We start from the raw sequence: 20,476 nt of genomic DNA on the forward strand, positions 1-20,476 counted from the left end.
TTTTTTTTTTTTTACCTGCTATGTTTAGAACTTCCTAAGTTTTATTTCTGTGGCTTGACAGATATGCCAGGAACTATATTAATTAATCATTTATTTCTAGCTATAGTGGATTATATTTTCTTAGAGGGACCAGGCCACTTATTCTAAACCTGCCCCCAGGATTCCCTCCTTCTGTGCCTTTGCTTAACTTGGTTCTAAAAGGAATGCACCTCCTGACAAAATAAAGCCATCCTTCAAAACTGAATTAGAATGACAACTCCTCTCTGAAACTCACCATAGTACATCCAACAGGAATCTTCTTATGTTGCTCTGTATACTTATCACGCGTTTAACTTTCTTCTTGCGGCTGGCTTATTTCTGCATGTTTTTCTACCCTCCAAGTTTGTATACGTGATACAAGAATATTGACCACTTAATAACTGAGCAACACCTTTCCCTTTTTGGTAGCAGTTAAGACTGTAATGCCTCTTTTTTTTCCATTTCCTCTATCAGTGGGATGGTGAATTCAGATGTAGAGATGTTTCATTACTGAGAGAGAACTCTCAGTAGCAAAATCCTAGAGAAATTGGTGTTCTCTTTCTACAAAGTGAAAGGAAACTCTAACTTTCACTGATATTTCCTAATGAGACCTTGGAATAGATCCTACACCATGAACCAGTCTGATCTGTGCTCCCATACCTAACTAGGATCTGGCACATCCTCAGTGATCAACAACTGTCTGTGGAATAAATGAATGAGTCAGTGGTCATGGATACATGACAATCTGCTATTTCTGGGCAGGACCAGGTGGCCCACTTTGGTGTCTACAATGAGTTATGGCCGGACACTGCACTGCTGTGATAGCTCAGTTATAAGGCAGTCCAGGAAATGAAATGAACATACACTGATGAACAATTTCCTACTGAAAAGAGCCTCTCACCGAACATTTTAGAAGGCTCAAATGTTTGGGAAGTAAGGAGGAAGAGTTAAGTGAGATCTAAGCACACTACAAAAACAACTCCTAAATTCTGTGTTCCTTTCTTTTGCACTCCTTTAGGCAGAGGAGGTCCTGAGAGTCCAGAAAGCTAGGTTGGTATGGTCTGCTGAAAGAGGAATCTCACTTTAGAGTAGTGCCACACATCATATCCAAAATATTGGCTGTGGGGCGCCATTCTGCATGAGGGTATTAATGGTGCTTTTCCAGCGGGCAGCACAGTTTGTCTCAGTAGTCTGACTGAGGCAGTCATGACAGTAGAGCAAATCTGCCCTGGTTTCACAGGGTAATGCAATCTTTTAAAGTAAAATTGTTGCCCATTATTACCTTAGAATGGTTCCTAATCTAAGCTTTTTGCCTTGAAAGTGTTACGATAATCTAGCTGAAGATATTTTAAAATCTCTGATTTTAGACTGCTTGGTTCAATGTTCCTCATTTTCATGGAGCAAATGCAAATATAACATATTCAAGAAGGAGAAGGAGTAAATACATAAGAGAATGTGGCATGAAAGGAAGGTCTGTTTGCCCCTTTTCACTGAAATTTGGGAACCAGAGCCATTGATTGGAAAGGACGGGGGAATAGCCAAGTAGTTGTTGCCAGTAAAAATGCCGAGCCAAAGACTCACCAATAGGTAATTAAAAGAACAGGGAGACTCATAATGTGCACAGAAGTTTTGCTGTGGCTGCCAGCTCCAGCTCTTCTCTCCTCCATCCCAGCTCTTACTCAGATCACCATCACACACCATGTCCTTTGATTACTGGGGCAGGTAACAGCCTTCCTGCTGAATTGAGTTTGATACAATTCCAGCAGGGAAAAGTACTACAGTCCAGTGGCTGAACAAGGAGAAATCTACAAAAGTCGTTTTGTTTAAAATGGGTCCAGGCATTTTGAGGACACTTTTATTGGATAAAGTTGGTGTCTGATATAGAACTTATTCTTGGACAGGAAAGAGTAGAAATTAGGAGAAGATACTGCTTTGCCAGCCAACTTTCAGAGTATCAAGGGAAAGCTAGTCAGTATTTATATGGATAAAACTTGTTGACTAAGGTGCTTATAAACATGACCCAAGTAAGGGTTTGATATTAACTGTTTCCTCCACGAAGTACTGTTTCATGCCTCCCACTCAGTCATCCTAGTGAAAGCCACCCAAAAGGCTCATTGGGACCATGATGTCAAAGTCTGTTCTTGTGCTCATTTGACAGATATTGTTGAATGTCAGTAGATGAGTGTGTCCTGTGGGTTAGGCAGCACATGGCTGAACACTTAACCTAGTGCCTTCTACATTGGAGGAACTCAGTTAATACTAGCTTAAAGAATGATTGCTGTTCAGGGAATGTACCCACTGTTTAAAAGCATGCAATATCGGAATTCCAGTTGTGCTGTTAACAGAATTCGAATTTGAATAGATACATCATATTAACTAGCCCACCCCTTTCCTGAATAGACTTCCCGGGATTTGCAGATCACGAGGTCAGGAGATCGAGACCATCCTGGCTAACACGGTGAAATCCCGTCTCTACTAAAAAATACAAAAAACTAGCCGGGCGAGGTGGCGGGCGCCTGTAGTCCCAGCTACTCGGGAGGCTGAGGCAGGAGAATGGCGTGAACCCGGGAGGCGGAGCTTGCAGTGAGCTGGGATCCGGCCACTGCACTCCAGCCTGGGCGACAGAGCGAGACTCCGTCTCAAAAACAAAAAAAGAAGAAAAAATCTTTTTGAAAAAAAAAAAAAATGTATTTTCTTTGTAATTTGGTATTTCCAGCCCAAACTAATGGGACTTACTCTTTGATAAGATGCTAATTGTATAGGATTAAAAACTGCCTATGAAATATTCAATGCCTGCAGAAAATACTTAGTAAATATTTCTTTATTAATTGACCAGATAATTTAGATTATATACCTAGCCAATTTAGTTAATATAGGATCAGAAATTCTGTCCATATCTCTGAGCCCTTATCTTCACAATTTTAGTCCTTTATTATTTAGATTTAACTTTTCCAAAGCCTGGATGCTGTGGACCAGAACTGAGTCTCCATTTCTTACTGCCCTGTGGAGTCTTGAGTCTAATTATATGTCATGAAATGCCCTGGCCTTGCATATTTTTCTCACTTCTTGATAATAGAATCATAAATTGTTCTGATCTTGTTATCAAGGTTTGGGAGACAAGTCTCCACATCTTTTCATTTAATCTTTATTAAGCCTATTTTTCCTTTTTTTAAAAAAAATGAGAACTACTTTTTGAACTTGATTATATGAGGCTTGCCTGTCTACACTGGCACAATCAATTTAATCAGAAATACAATTAAATTTGTTCTTTGCATGATAGAAACAATTCATCTGATAATCATTGTGAATTTTTACTAAATTGATCAACTATTATGTTGTTTAGATGAAGTCTGAGGGTCACCACATCTTTTACTGTGATTGAATACAGTACTCTACCTGCAATATGAGGATCAAATACAGCATACCTAATTATTTGCTATTTGATACCTTTAGGATGTTAATAATTAGTTTGTTGCCCCATCTCCATCTTTCCATTTGTCCATCTTTAGAACTGTCTGGATTTCTAATACATTAATTAAAGGTTTCCAAGTGGAGTCTGGTTAAATTTATTTTTCTTTCTGAATTTAACCTGTCTCTCTTGTCTGATAAGTGTTTATTTTCTTCCTCAATTGAAAGGAAGAAAAATGCTTCATATTTTTATGCAGTATATGGTTTGTGTGTCTGCAGATCATTGATAAAATATTTTTTAACTAATTAGTTTGTTTTTAAATTGAGTTAACATTTTAAAAAGCAAAGTTATAGTGAACAGGAATTCAAATGCATTTGATGAAAGAATGAATTGATTGTGCCAGTGTAGACAGTCAAGAATTCTATACTGAATTAGATTTTCCATTGGTAGCCATCTGAGAAGAAACTGTTTGAGAGTTCATTTGGGGGTCATATAAAACAACTTGGTTTCTCAGCAAATGTGTTCTGTTATTAGCTGCAGTGATGCTACATATTTATATTGTGCTGGACATTTCCTTCCAGGGAACATTGAAAAAAGAAAAAAACTGATTCCTACTTTGCTTGGGTTTAATTAGATCCAAAGTCTTAATGTAGCCAAGTCAAAGTTGTTACTCTAAGACTGGTCTTTCCTCCACAACTGTAGCAACACATGAACACTGGAGACCTTCGGCAGGTTCCCTGACTTTTCTCCCTCGCTATTCTCATCTGTAAAATGGTGACGATGATGATAATGGTAGCTAACACAGATCTGCTTATGTGCCCGATCCTGTTGCCAGCGCTTTAGATATATATTGGTTTATATATGCAGTACCATTGTGAAGATTAAAAGAGTGCACCTGGAAAACATGCCTAAAGTTAACAAAACATTATAGTGGACTGTATTATGCATTTCTACAGAAAGCTGTGGGTTCCCAAATGTACATGCTCTGTCTCTGTGGGTTCCAACTACTCCTGTTTATTGCTCATAGTTCCCTTCTTTTGGAGAGGTATAGTTGTGGTGGTTGGTTTACAATGGAAGAAAGACTGAGGGGAAAAATATGTGGTTGAGGTCTTCTCTTGTTGTAGAATAGAGTCAGAATTTGGAAAGAAGGCCTGAGCTTCCACTGCTACCTTTTTCATATTAAACTACCGATGATTCTTTTTCTAGGGAACTTAAGCCTCTAGTTTGGCATTCTTTTTGCAGATATTTTCACAACTCTTGAAGCCTGTGTTTCTTTGGTGACAACTAGCCCTGAAACACATCTGTTTGGGTTGGGAGCGCCTCCCTTCAGTCTTCTCTGCCTCACATGGTACTGCCTGACCGAATCCCTCATCAGAGAGAAGCCCTCTACTTAATCAGACTTGGCTCCACCCGGAGGGGTTGAAAACCCAGGTGATGTGCAGGGGCATATCCATTCTATTCCTCTTGTACTTTTAGTTTTCTGACAGTTTTCTTGGAAGCCTCTTAGTGGCCTCTTTTTGTCCTGAGCATTTAAATAGCATGTTGATACAGATCTGGATATATTTTTTCTTCTTTAAAAAAAAGTCAGAATTCTTACCAGATAAGAATTCTGTACCCTGTGATTTACACCAATTTTAATTACATTCTTCTGCAATAGAAACCACTTTCCCTCCAAATTTAGTGATCTGTTATGATGCTATTTGCTATTGAAGAGATACCAGTTTTTAAATGACCAGGACAGTGCGAGACAAGCACTGAACTGTGAAATAACTTTAGTTAAATACTGAAGGGTTTGCAGTTACCAGTAGAAAAGGGTACATTGATGGAAAGAGTGAATAATTTCTTTTGGAATGAGCACTTCGGGAGAAAATGCAGACTTTCTGGAAAGCTCTGTCTTGCACATGTCAACAAGAGGAATGCTTTGAAATATCTTCAGACTCTTCAAAGCAACTAGCTATCTCATCCACCCAGACCAAGAAAAATCCAAAGTCCTACGTCTAAATAAATACTTACCAGCCCTTAACTGAAGGCTTTAACAAAAGAAATCGTATTTTTGAATAATTATTCTTTCATGTTGTTGGGGGAAAATTTTCATGAGATTTTAATGGATAGCACAGTAATTTTTGGACAGAAGGAAAGAAAAAATAGCATTCTTGCAGACTAGAAATTTAACTTCATATAGTTATTTGAAGGTGAAACTCGGCATAGCATACTTAAAATTATTCAAACCAGCTAATAAAAGCAAGTCTAGATGTTTCCTATTAACCTTGGAATGTGCTTGGAAAAAGCACTGCTACTCCAGATGTCTAGTATTAGAAAGCATATCAACAGCTTTTACTCTCAATTGTGGTGAATAATACCGTTCTAAAATTCACAAGTGCAGTTTGGTGTGTTGCGACATAATATAGAATTAGTATTCAAGTTTTTTCTTTTTTAATTCTTAATGTATCTTAAAAGTAGGAGAAACATCACAAGATGTCATAGTCCTAATTTCTTGGTTACAAATTAAAACTAATTTATATCATGGAATAAGGTGGTCCAGACTTAGAACTCAAGATGTGTTAAGTAAATATTTATTCTGGTTCCACTCCAGGGAGGTAAAAGATTTTATTAACATATTTCTTGAATTAACATATTTCTTGAGGTCACGGGGGCAAAGAAAAGCTTATGCTGTGCTTAAATGCCTGAGGGGCCTTTTTGCTGCAAGCTAACAAAGGCTGATGTTTTTTCTTTGCTAAAGAGAGGAACTATCTTGTATTGTGGCCTTTGTTTTCTTATTGTTCACTCACAACTGCGTAATCTCAAACCAAGTTTTAAAAAGGTTGCTTTTTTTTTTTTTTTTCACATTGTTTGGAAAGACGCTTCTTAGATATTACAAGATTTGTATCCAAGCTTTATTCTTTTACTTTTTCTCCTGGTTTACTTTGGGCTGTTACCAGCCATTTGCACTTTGTTTTCTCTTCATTGCTGAAAAGAAAAAGTGCCCATTAAAAGTCAAGATTTGAAGTGCTGAACTTAATTCCTTGAGTCCAGTCCACAGTTTGGCTCTGATTACTGTACCAGGCTGACCTCCAGTCCAAGGGAGGGTGCCTTGGCAGAAATCTGAGAATTCCTCGATCAGTGACTCCCTTTTTTGGATTTATGGAGTCTTTAGGTGGATTGCTGTGTGCTAAATGTGCTCTTATTGGAAAGGAATGGGGCTGGAATGAGAGGAACACGATGTTGCACAACATAAATGTTTGCAGCTGACCTCCGTGTTCACTATGCTTGAATTAGCTGGCCGTTGCTGCACCTGGCCTTGAACCATGTACCCTCAAAGCCCAGAAAACTCACATAATGAACGGTTTTAAGTAGTGGTGAAAAAGAAAAGTCGGGTAATTCTGTTCACCTTTGTGGCTGGCTCCTGACTTGATTTTTTGCCCCCCTTGAAAGTCTTTGCTATTATTCTTAGAAATAAAGTTTTAAAAGACTCAGCAGCCAAACAAGCAGAATATTACATTGTGGAACAGAGTGACTGTGAAACTCTTTGTGCTGACGATTAATTTCACATGTAAACACTTTCATTTTGTTGCCAGCAAGGAGATTTCCTTTTCCCTTCTCTGCCTAAAGTCTAGAAATAAAATTCCACAGCTGTCAGGTTCCCACATATTCATCAGTGGCCTCTCAAGATGGCTTCACAATGAGCAGAGTGAATTTAGAGGATTCCACTATTAAAGTCTGCAAAGCTTGTTTCAGAAACCCCAACTCACAAAATCAAGAATCGTAAATCTTTTGCCTTCCTGACGTGTAATGTTGGACAGTAACATAATCTGTGGCATAATATTAATAAAACATGAACATTTTCTGTGCCCGTAGTGGGAATATGCACCCGAAGCAAAGCTAATGCCATTGGGTTTAACCAATTAGTGAGCCATCATTGTCTTCCTTATTGAAACATGTTGCCTCCCCCAACCTCTATTTGTGCGTGTTAAGGACTTACCAGGCAATGAAACTCAAGGAGTGGCAGCAGGAGCCACAAAGGCCTGCCTTTCCTTTCTAGCAGGAGGGCATTTATGACTATAGAGTGCAGTAGTTGGGTGTTCATAATGCATACTCTGTAATTACCCGTTGTTACCACAGCCAGCTCCAGTGTATGTGTGTGTGTGTGTTTAAATTAGGTCAGTGCATGTTTCATTTAGCTCCCAAGCCAGAATACTTGCCAACCTAAGCCCCAACACTTTTATTCTGCTTTCCAGAATGTGCAGAGGTTACATACATCATTTGAAGGGCCCAGTGTTCTACAGGTTTATCTTTTTGTCTTCCAGTGGCAACGTGTTTTCCCCGCTGTGTGCTGCTTCTCCAAGCAGCATTCACAAGGTTAGGCAGATTTCTAAGACTACATCTCTAGAGAGAGAGCACAGTGCATCATCTTTTGGCACCATCTAATCTTTGATGTAATGTTGTTCAGAGAAAATGATCCTTGTAGCTCATTTATGGTTTCAGTTTACATCTGGCCCTCTCATATGACCAGTAACACCTGGGAGCAGAGTGGCTTTTGAGGGAGATTCTTTATAGCACCACTTCAAAGGGTTTTTGCAGAAAGGAAGTGTATGTATATGCACATGAATTCTCCTTGAATTACAGTACTAGGTTTCACAACCTCCTGGCCAATTAGGCAGAATAAAACATGTACACATACAGACACATACTATTTAATTGGCAGAAAGATTATGAAATATACCCCTTTGCTGCAGAAAGGATTGATTATGCAGGTTGGACTCCTGCTGCCCTAGTTGGCTTTCCTAATTGCAGGAGATAGATACCCATCCTGTTAAGTTATAAAGGACCCATGTGTGCATTCTTTAACCCTATAGGACCCCATCAGGGATAAAGAATAATATTACAGCTATGGTCCTTAACAGCCAAACCATGCAACATACTTTCATGGCAGACTTCTGAAAATGTATGTTAACTAATGAAGTAAGCAGCATTTATGTGTGTGGTGTATTTAGCCTCTGCAAAAAGATATAACCCTGCCTTTAAGTATCATTCTCATAGAAAAGTCTCCCCCAAAGAAATATTGATAAAGACAGTAAATGAACAGAGGAAAATACAAACTTAGAAACAGGTAATAAGTAGATATGATTCAAATGTTACCTGCAGTGTAGTAGAAGTGATAGGAAACATGTCAGAGAACTTTTAGATTGATTCTGTATGTGGACCATGCCATTGAAAAATAAATAGCAGATTTTGAAATGAAAAGCTTAAAAAATGTTTGAAAAATAATTTAAGCAATAATCTAGTTTGCTATTTTTTAGGACCTTGGAGGACTGGTCTCTGAATTTTCCTACATTTCATTTTTCTAATTTGGAGCACTAGTTGTCAGCTATTAATAATAGTTTATACTAAGCAATAATTACTGGTAAGCTAATTACTTTATAGCCTTTAAAAAATGCAGTTATTTTTCATGATGCACTGTCCAAAGAGTAAAACAAGCCTCAAAAGAAAGAAAGGAAAGAAGGAAGGGAGGAAGGAAGGAAATGAGGGACAAAACCCTGAGTATTTTATTTGCAATTTGTATGCTGTGATAGAATATTGTAACTTACCTATCAGTACATTTAAGAGAATCAGTAAGAAATAGCACATTTAATATTTAAATATATAGTGGGTTTAAGTATATTAATTATACTCGAAAGCATAAAATTGGTTTTTTCTAAGAATTGCTCAAGGATGTCTAAATACATGTCATGATTAGTGTATTTTAAACCACTGTGGTTCTTTATGACGTTCTGTTGTTTTTCAACCTAATTGTCAGTGAGATAAATATAGCATTACAGAAAAAGATGCATTAACCAATATATTCAGTGACAAGTATAAACACTCAAACTTTCCCAGAATTCAAACAAAACCGTGGCATATTCTCCAAATTAAAGTAACAAAATTTTCCTTCCCCCTGCCTTTTTTTTTTTAACTAGCATTTTGTTTTCTCAACTGTTGAAGGTATGATTTGCTTTTCTGATTTTCTAATTGACTTCTGGAAGAATAGTATTCTAGAGGGTTTTGAGGATTTTATTTGGGCAAAAACAATTGTTTATTGTATACATTGAAAAACCGGTTTTAAAAGAAGACATACTTTTTGTGAAGATTAATGCAAACTTTGGTTTGTTTAATAAAACAACAGTTTTGAGGTATTCCCATACCCAGAACGCTTAAATTTTCGAGATGCAAACCACCGAAACAACAATAGAGAATTCAATGAAGTGTCAAAAAGAAAGTTAATTGGTCTTCATGAAAAACACAAACTTGAATTCAGACAATGAATGAATGGAATGCAGTATCAGCCACGTGCCCATGTTTGGAGTGTCAGTTGATGAGCACCAAGAAGAATGGGCAGCTTTACAGTTCAGCAAGCACAGATGGACTCTAGAAAGATGGATCAGCTTACCAGTTTTCTGATCCTCATATTATCAGCACTCAAAAGCTTCAGTCATAGGGTCATTGTCAGTTCCTAATATTCTGAACTAGTTAAGAAACTCATGGGTTCATGTGGGTCTTGTTACTGCTGTGGCCCCTGGGAGCTGCAGGGAGACCTCCTGGCCACAGGGCCACCTGCCTGCATGGAGCTCATTATGCACTTATCCCTCACCCTTCTATCTTCCTTGGCTGATTCTGACAGCCATCAAATGCCCTCCCAGATGCACTCACTGCCACCCCCATTTCCTTTGTTGACAGCACTACTGGATATTACGCTAAATGTTGGTTTTGTTTGTTGTTTAGTCTGTTGATACATGTTCCAGCAGCTATTACATTTGACATAACCTATGTATTTATTTTTGTTGTTGTTGCCCTTAAAAAGCACATTGTGTTTAGTTTGTGAGGGCTGCCATAACAAAGTGCCACAGACTGGGCAGCTTAAACAACCGAAATTTATTTTCTAACAGTCTGGAGGCTCCAAGTCTGAGATCAAGATGTTGGCAGAGTTGGTTTCTTCTGAGGCCTCCCTCCTTGGCTTGTAGATGGCTGTCTTTTTCCCTGTGTCTTCATATGGTCTTTCCTGTGTGCCTGTGTCCTAATCTCTTCTTAGAACAACATGCATGGGTCACTTCAGATTAGGGCCCACCCTGATGTCCTCATTTTAACTTAATTGCCTCTGTAAAGATCCTGTTTCCAAATACAATCACATTCTGAGGTACTGGTGGTTAGGACTTCCCCATATGAATTTTGAGGTGATACAAGGCAGCCCATAACACACATTTTTAAAAGTAGATTTTTGTGGATTGATCACCCCTGCTGTACCTTCCCTACCCCCAGACTTGAGCATCTAGAAGGCAGGAAGTCTATTTCTCTTGCAATCCCCAGAACCTAACAGTGTCCAGCACTTTGCAGCTATTTCATGAACTGTTGCTGCATACATGCACAAAGGTTGGTAAGAGACATGAAGTTGAAGAGTGGCACTATTTCTGACTGCCAGAAGTAGAACCTGGTGAGTAGACTAGAACATGTTCCGAGAAGAAGCGGCAGAGAAAATACAGTACATTTAAACCAAGACAGCTTTTGACAGAAAGACAAATGATTGTTGCTTTGGACACCCATTCTCCACATCTAGCTCTGGGAAAGGAATGGAAGTTGAGGCCCTTGCGGAATACCAAAGGTCAGGTCTGAATCATTTGAGAGCAAAGGTAATTAATGATTGTCAATCGATCTTTTCTCTTAAGCTCTTCACTTTAGAGTCTGAAAATACTGCAGGTATAAGAAAGAACAATGTTGTAATGCAGATAGATCGTATTTGTTTCCAGTAATTTACCACTGTTTCTTAAAACTAGCTGTGCTTTAAAAAAATGAAAAGTTTAAATATCTCCTTTAGATACTATGTCTAGGGATATGCTGAGTTCTTAGACACCAGCCAAGCAGGTTTTAAGAGTGTAACTGAGACTCCTCTGTCCCTGCCATTTTTGGCTTAAGGTTCTGACTTTGAAGCAGATTGGAAGACTACCACAAGGCCAAAGTAACGTTCATTTTTCTAAAAGTATACAATGATTATGATTCAAATACTAAAAATGCCTAATAGTAAAAAAAATGCCTTCGTCAATGTAACAAATATGAAGTGAGCGATAAAGTTTCCTTAGTCATGTGTGTTTTGCTGTTGGATATTCATGTTCCCAAGTTCTTTGGCAAAAGTTTTTGGCTTTTTTTTTTTTTCTTTAAGCAAATGGACAGTTCTTGGAACAACAGATTGTTAAAATAGGTGTAATAATTTCTGAAAGGCAAGCTATTTTTCCCCTACAAATTAGACTTGGGTGCTTTTAGTATTGATGCTTAGAAGTTAAATGTTAAAGCAGTGTCATTTCGTTAAAATGCAATACCCCAGAAAAGCACAAGAACACAGGAATGACAATACTTACCTGACCTTGCTTTTCATTGCTTCCTGTGCCTACAAAGTTCTTATATGTACTTTTATCAAGATTTTTGGTTTCCAGTGTAACTTAATTTCTCACGAATATTTTAAGACTGTACTTAAAATATGATTTTTAAAGTGGCAATATAGAAATGTAATCACTTTATATCCATTTATATGAAGTGAATTTAACAGTAGATTCAAACTTAGGGTCCCCTCAAGTTAAGCCGAAACTGGGCTTTTGTGTGCTGTAACTTTGTTATAAGTCTTGAAAAAAGCTTGTGTATTTGAGATTATTTTGTTTTCTTCACCCATTCCTGGATAAAGGAAATGTCAGAAGTGGCTGCTTGTCCCAAACAAGGCAGATGGTGGAATACTTTCTGAAGGAGCTGGGCAGAGGAGAGGAAATATGTGGAAAAGTAAGGTGGTTGGGGTAGGGGGAACCACGTGGCTCAGAAAGCTAGACCCAGTCCAAAAAGAAAATAGTTCCAGCTCTTGCAGAATGAGCTCTCTTTAAGACCCAAACGTGGGTGGCGGCTGTGGACTGGTGTAATTTTGAGGGAGTGGTGGTAGGCGATTTGCATTCTGGGATAATGTGAGGGCAGCAGGATAGTGGAAAGAACTGAAGTTTAGAATCTGGAAACCTAGTGTGAGTTTCAGTCCTACCCGACACTGCCTGTGTGACTTTGGGCAAATCGTTGACCTTTTTGAGTTTTAATGTCTTCATTTGTTTAATGATAAGACCAATATTATAGGCTTATCATCAGGACAAATTAAGTAATGTATGCAAAATTGGTTTGTAAGCTAGGATGTGCTCTAAATGTCACTGGTGTAGATCAAAGATAGTTACTGTTCAATTATTCCGAAGAGTGAACACTGTTAACCATCCATATTTCCTACCCTAGATCTCCTGACAAAATGGATTGATTGGGGTATACCAAGTATTACAGTCAACTCAATGATTAGGTTACCTCAATTAGGGCTTCCAAACCAAAATCTAAACAGACATCTAAGTCTGTTTGTTAATCTGTTAATGAGGTGTGACTCTTAATTGTTGTTTATTAAATGTGAAGCTTATTTATTGCAGAATGTGGAGAATCAGATCTGGAGGGAATCTTACCTAATTTCACTCTGCTTTCAATCAGGACTGTATTAAATGTGAATTAGCTCTGACAGATGGTTGCTGGATTCTGTTTCTAAATTTTTTAAAGAAGATTTCACAGTTTTTCTCTAATTTCTTTTAGTAATTTAACAATTCTTATGCTGAGTTCTTCCTTAGAGCTGACCCAAATCTTAGTTGTAATTTTAAGTCCTTTCCCCCCTCCTCTCATTACTGAAGATGGAGAACAGCTGGTCGGCAACCTTATGCTAATCATCCTTTGTATATTTAAAGAAGAGTTACTCAGTTCCACTCCCTCGCTCCACCCCCTCCCACCACCAAATTCATCAACTAGTATTCTCTGAATCATTCATGGTGATGACACCTATCTCCCGCCCCTCCCTCAGACACTTGGCTGTTTCAGGCAGCTGGGCAGAATGTGTTGTCACTGGCCACATGGACTTGGAGAGAATCTGGGCTGCTGCTTTCTTTCCTCTTTTATTTTGTTCATAATCTTTGGCCTTCTAATAAATGATCAGAATAACCCTTAACAGTGTTTGATGGAGTTTTGCAAGGATACTTATCATAGAATCCTTTGAAAGTTAGACCTCCCTGGTGACTTAGTGCACTCAGCCAGACATACCATTAAGCTGCTACTTTGCCTGCTAAAAATAACATTGATTGATATCTCTGATTTATTGGACTTAATCTTGGCAGACATTAAGCTGAAACTCTCCTGAGTGTAGTGTATGTTCAGAAGCACACTAAGAGTTTGAAAGAGTTAATGGTTTCCCCAGTGCTCTATGTTGCAGTTGGGAATAAGTGACCATTGAGGAGAATTGAGCTCATTAAGGTTATCCCATGTAGTTTCAGAGTAGATCCTGTTTTTAATCTGAATGTGTGTGCTTTTGTGTCTCTATAGGTTTATTACCCAGAACGCTTTGTCTGGGTCAGTCAAGAACCATTTCCAAACAAGAACATGGAGGGAAGGCTTCCTAAGGTAAGATCCCTAGATGCCATTTTGTTAACACTATTTTCAATATTGAAACAATTGTTTTAAAATATCAGAGCCTTTTCATTTTAATACCCATTATAGGCTGCTATAAGAATCCATCAATCTGATACTATGATGACCTTGGAAATAATGTACTTTTAAAAAATATCATAAAGTCCTCTGACTTAAAGTTCACATTATCTTCCTTTCTTCATAAATAAAAAATTTTCATTTAAAACATGGAATTAGTTTGTCAAATGTACAATTTACAAGTTTTAAATCTGTTCCATTCCTGGTTAGACAAACTCAAATACAATGATCAAACTAAAAGATTTCTTAAAAGTGTAAGATGATGACATAATTGCCTGCTAATGAAGTCTGAAGGTCTGATAAGATTATCCATGAAGCAAAAGGGAAGACCAAAAAACTGTTACATGTCTTTCTTCTAATTTTTAAGCCTAAAAACCATTTTTTATAAACATAGTTTCATTGTTCTGACATCTTAGGTATGGCAGTTCTCTGCCTCAAAATTTGTAAAATTTATATTTTAGATTTTAGCATAATTTCTGAAACAAACAACAACTACTTACCAGTTTTTACTGTAGATACTGAACTTTGCCTCTTAGGGTAAATACTTATTTGACCTCAAGCAGGAAGAGTGTACTTTTTAATGACTTACTGATTTTGCAGTTAATAAAGAAAAACAGAATCCACTGAAAATAACATTTCTATTTGAAAGTTTCATAAGTGTAATTGATAATGGTGAGGCCTCCCCCAGCTATTACTGGTATTTCAATGTTTAAGAAATTATTTTATTTACACTCAATAGTCTCAACAATTCCCTATCTTATACTGGCAGGCAGAAACTGAAGAGGTTGTATCAACTGGCAGTTTACACTGAAAGAAAACAATCTTAAATCACTTTTAATCTTGCAGAGCATTTTTGAAGGTCAAGGTTGAAATCACTGGCAGAAAAGTAGGTGAACAAAATGGTTTGGCCCTGCCTGAACTAGACTTGCACTGATTTGTAGAGCTGGAGTGGAAGAGAGCTAAAATAGTAGCGCTTTCCTTAAAACACACCCACACCCCACCACCTCACCAACAGCACACCAGCGGCAGCAGCAGTATAACCGAAGACATTCATCACTGTGCCAGATCAGGGCATAATTCTCTTAAGGCAGCTGAGGGCAAGATGTGAAAACAAAGCAAAGTATAGCCTTCGCATTAATTCTTGCCTCATTCAGGCATCCAAAGGTCCTCTCTTTGATACTGGTGACATAAACCAGAGGGGCAAGACTAGGCACAGTTCCTTGATGAGCTCAGTGGTGCCTCCCCCTACTCTTAGAAAGCCAGCCCTGGTGTGCTAGGTCTTGTCCTCCACAAAGACGTGCTCCCAGGGGTGGGCACAGTGGATCATGGTATTCAGGTCTTCCGCTATCTTCTCTAAATATGTGAATAATATTTTAAGCATAGTGTATTTGTTCCTTTTCCAGAAGTTCCCTTCTGGAAAAGCATATCTTTGCATAATTGTAGGAAAAATAATCTTGACTTACTTGGACCAAAGCACATTATTAACTGGGGATTAATTTCCTAGTAGTCATCCGTCGGGAGGGCTGATCCACCCCGAGGCACATTAACTGGCATGACTTCCAGGACGGCGGGGCTGTGGGACACATCTGCCCCCCAACCCCTAGCCTCTTGAATTACTCAAGTCCCTCAGTTCTGTTGGCACAAATATGTGCTGGATGATAGAACAACTGTTTTTTCCATGGATGGACTTTTTTTTTGGCTTAAATTCTTATCAGGGCTGACTTCTGGATCTGGAGAAAGAAGACTTCTTTGTGTCCCATCTTCAAAATGCCTCCTCCACTTGTTGCAGAAGCCTAAAATTCCTTTAGTGGGGGCAGAAAGCCTATTATTATTATTATTTGTAAATAGTGGGAGGGTGTGTGGATTGAAATCAGTTGGGGGAAGAGGATTGAAATCTAGTAAATCCAGGACTCTATAGAGAGGATGCATAGAACTCTGTCTCCTCAGGAGCACCTCTCCCCACGGGCATGTTGGGCTCTGGGCCCTCAGGTTGCTGCAGTAGCACACCTCCCTGTGGGCCCTACTACCATTGTCTCGTCAGGCTCCAGTCTGTACACCTCCCTGTGGGCCCTACTGCCATTGCCTCGTCAGGGTCCAGTCTGTATGCCTGTCTTCCACACAGCAAGTTAATGAAGGGTGAGATGGGCAGGGACTGTTTTTGTTTCTGTTTCAATCTCTAAGCTTAAAATCGAATAGAGTACTCCAGCCATAGTAGGCACTCAGAACATGAAAGTGAACAAAGAAATGTTTATTATCTGGCACCTTGAAACAGAAAAAATAGTAAAAAATGGTAAATTCAAATCTGAAATAATCTTCACTTTCTTTTTTTCTGGAAGTGCCTCTTCCCAAATCCCTTGTTCTTCCTTTTGTTTTGTTGTGTATGTTTCATGGAGGTAGAAGATTAGTACCGAGACTAAGATTTAAATAGAGAGATACACTAACGTTCTGTGTATTCACTTTTGAACAGAGTAAGTCTGAACAGGAGCAGTTTTAAGGCAAGCTGTGTGAAGAGTATAATTGTTGAGTTAACATTTATCAACTTTTGGTTTTCCTTCTTTTCTTGCCTGTGACAATTAACAGCCATTGAACTCTTCATTTGTCCAAAACCTATGTTTGTCCTATCCTGAACCATGGTAACTGTTTGACTGTGGGGTGAGATGGGGTTGGGCTGGCAGCATTATTTTAAAGACACTGGTATTACAGTGGATTTCCTTTTTTTTTAATTTTGGGATTGTGTACCAAGATTCCAAGATTGAAATTATTTTCAGAAATGCAAGTAACTACCCAATATTATGCTTTTGGAAATTGAATCTAGACTCTTAAGGGTGTGTGAATGGTGAATTATATTTTTATTTAATTTTCTGGTTTGGTCCCATTGGTATTTAATGATACCAAAACAACCTCTAAAATCACAACCTAAGATTGGAGTATTAAAGTACATAATGGTTATATATGTCCAAAAACTGTTGTATGCTCTGAAAGTCTGAGACTTTTAAGCAAAAAATTGAGGCATACCAGATGTTTAAATATGGAAAATTATACAGTAAGTAAGACTTTTTAAAGTTGAATTATCTGTTGCATTTAGTTCACCCCTGGGTTGCTGAAAATATTTATTCAATTTCAAGTTGTTTGGAAGTTACTGGCTTCTGAATTCTTAAAAAGAAATTTAGATGTGTTAATTTATAGGTCACAAAGTAAGATGATCACTCTAATCCAAGTACTTTACATCTAGTCAAATTGGCTTATTGAAACTGTCTTGTTAGAATATGTGACTTGAGCAGAAAAAAAAAAACAAAAAAAGAAAACCCACACGTCTTTTAAAATCACAAAGGATATTTTTTTCCAAGAAAATGTCAGTAATTAAAACTCCAGAGTTCAGCTAAAAGAGAGACTATTGTCAAATATTCACTATGTTCATACCTGTACAGGGCATAAAATCCATCTGTTGTAAATTAATACCTTTATTATGCATCATGTGGGCAGGTGGGCTTCACTGTGCTGTGATTCTGCTGTCTGGTTGTGATGGAGAGCTCCTCTCCACTGTTGGTGCTGCAGCAGTGTATCCGGGAAGCCACATGGCGGCAGATCAGCAGTCACACTGAGATTGAGTTATTCTAGTCAGAAACACAAAAACCTTACTCATCAGGATTGTGAGGAGAGACTTAGAATAGCCCCAGTCAGTTCTGGCCTTGGTTTCCCACTAGCCTCCTCTCTCCGGGCACCCTCACATTATTTCTCTCCCAGACACTTCCCATCTTTGGTACCCACTTCTGGCATGTACCGATTGCATGTAGAATAAGCCATACATAGATAAGATTTATGCAAGTTGGATATGTTTTTAAATATTTTTATTACATATTCAAAAATAGATTATTACTCTTCTTCATCACACCCTCTGGACTCTTTTTTTTTTTTTTTTAATTATCGACTGACCCTCCTGTGAGTATCTATCACCCAGTCTAAGGTTGGGCCCCATCTGATACTAGAAACTGTCCCAAGAAACCTGACACTGGGGAATGCTGCCTCACACATGGCTGGCACCACCATGACAGAAGCACTTCATTCTACTGAAGCAAAGGTGGCCAGTGTTTAATTACTTTATTTCCTCACAGACCTAATATTTACATTCAGGTGAACTGTGTTTAATATGTAAACTCTGTTTTGCAAAACAGCAAGAGTTCAAGGGTAAAATGTGGGCTGGGCAGGAAAAGCAAAATTTTAAAAAATGGTTTCAGAAGCATGACTAATTTTGTCTTTTATGTGTGTGTGTCTGTGTGTGGGTCTGCCTGCTTTGCAGGGAAGACTTCCTGTCCCAAAGGAAGTGAACCGCAAGAAGAACGATGAGACAAACGCTGCCTCCCTGACTCCACTGGGCAGCAGTGAACTCCGCTCCCCAAGAATCAGTTACCTCCACTTTTTTTAATCGTAACACCTCCATTTGTATTACATATGGTGTATGGGTATTGATGAGGTCATGGTATCATATATGGGATTTTTTTCTGTGTAAATCATCAAGTATAAGAAGAAACTATGGGACTCTGAGCCTTGCTTTAGAGAATTTACAGTGGACAAATAGGTATCATCAAACCAGTTTTTAATCATTCTGACTCAAGTGAAAACGCTCAGAATTTCACACTGTGAATCCACGTTTACAACCCTTACAGGTGGGCCTTCAGGCCTGGTTCGCTACAACAATGTCTTCCACAACTCAAACTCCCACCGCGCTCACACAACCGGTCCACTCCTGCCTTTTCACTCACACAGCTCCCGACTGCTTCTTGCAGAGGCTGAGAGTCCCCCCTTTTTTTTTTCATTTAGATGTAACAAACCTAGTAGTTTATGTTCATCAATTGTCTGTATATCTCTATATTTTATCCATGTACTCTTTTGATGTATAGAAGTAGTTTGAAACTCATTGTTTCCTTGTGGTAAGTGACCGAGATGCTGCCACAGGACCTGAGACACTGATGAATGGTGCTATTTTGGACTTTCAACATGCTCCTTGGCGAGGTAGCTCTGATGGAGTTATTTTTTATTTCCATGTTCTAAGAAGGTGTTGGTACTCTGTTTCCCTGAATGTTGTTCTCTAGACTGGATTGACTTGTATTCCTTGTGTCTTCAGTGTGGCTTTCTTCCTCAGTGTTGTAGGTTGAGCGAATGCTACCAGAGTGTGAGAGACAACTGTCTCGTTGACTGGCACTCACGGACATGCAGTCACGGTAGCGGGAGCAATCACAAAACTGTAATTTACTTACCAAATCTCTTCCTTTCCGTAGCCTCGCCTGCCTGACTTAGAGAAAGAAAAGCAATAATTTTACAGGCATTTTGAGGTGTCTCTTTGGGTTCTTTCTGTTTGAAAGGATACTTGTGGAAAAAAAGAGCAAAACCTTTTTAAATAAATTCCCCCTGAAAAAAAAACCCAAAACACTGGCATCTGAGTAGGAATATGAAAATGACACCTTTTCCAAATATTAAATTGGAAAGCAATGTCTTTACAAAATCATAATGCTTTTTTAAAAGGCAGAGCACTCTTTTTTTGGCAATTTTGATAAGCAAGGTGTAGATTTACATTTTTGTCCTTGCTCCCAACGAAATGGATAAACAAAAATAAAATACCATCTACTCATGGAATGTTGTTGTGTTAGCCAGTCTGAAAGCCCACCTTAATTTTTATATAACTGTCTTTTAGCTCTTCTTTTGACAGGGCAGGCCTTGTTCTGAACTGTTTCGCTTCTGACTGTTAAACACCGATGACGCATGCACTGCACTTCTTCGTTTTCTTCTTGCTCCCCCATTGGCCTGAGTTTCTTGTGCATTCCTCCTCTCCCTCCTTCGTTAGAATAGGTATATCAGCTGTGTAAATAGAGCAAGAAAACAGTATTCTGCATCTGTGGCATTTATGTAGAGTTGCAGTTGTGTACTGTTGAAAATGCAGGCTTTTGTAACAATGTGATCTTTACTGATGCACTCATGAAAGTACCCAATGTATTTTAGCTATTTTAGTAGTATTTGTTCAATAAATATGCAAGCTGTAAGGTAACTGTCTGATTTGGCTCATCATTGAAGAGGCCTAGTTTTGAATGCCTTCTCTGGTTCTTGATAATTCGTGTGTTCCCAGAGTCCCAGAAGTCAGGCCAGCAAACCCAAGGGCAAATATCAAAAGAGAGAGAATCAGCTCTGCCTTTCATGCGTTTTCCCTTTTGAGGATTTTATGAGATTAGGGGCTAGGCAGTGGCTCATTAAGATGGTATTTGCAGAGCTGCCTCTGGACACAAAGGAGAATTAGACCAAGATCCTTTTATTTCTACACTTTTTCTCCCTTCCAAGGCATTCCCATACACTTCAGAACTTACTCTTTCTCACTCCTTGCCATTAAGACCCACTGTGTGGTATTCTTTATCCCTGCCAAAAGAGATCTGACCTCACTTCTTCATGGACTGTTTGCACTTTTCCTCAGACAAAAAGCTTAAACTTGTAAGAGGATAAAAATTT

The 20,476-nt window shown here is 38.5% G+C and overlaps 1 protein-coding gene across 1 annotated transcript in view; it reads left to right on the plus strand.

The window, feature by feature from the left end:
- Positions 1-20,024, plus strand: part of NREP (neuronal regeneration related protein) — a 235,271-nt gene extending 215,247 nt beyond the window's left edge. The window contains 2 exon segments of the mRNA XM_050793117.1: positions 13,823-13,900; positions 18,282-20,024. Coding sequence (XP_050649074.1) covers positions 13,823-13,900; positions 18,282-18,407 — 204 coding nt within the window. The 3' untranslated portion in view covers positions 18,408-20,024.
- The last annotated feature ends 452 nt before the right edge of the window (positions 20,025-20,476 follow it).

Source organism: Macaca thibetana, chromosome 6, assembly GCF_024542745.1.
Source record: "Macaca thibetana thibetana isolate TM-01 chromosome 6, ASM2454274v1, whole genome shotgun sequence".
In the NCBI taxonomy this organism is placed as follows: Eukaryota; Metazoa; Chordata; class Mammalia; order Primates; family Cercopithecidae; genus Macaca; species Macaca thibetana.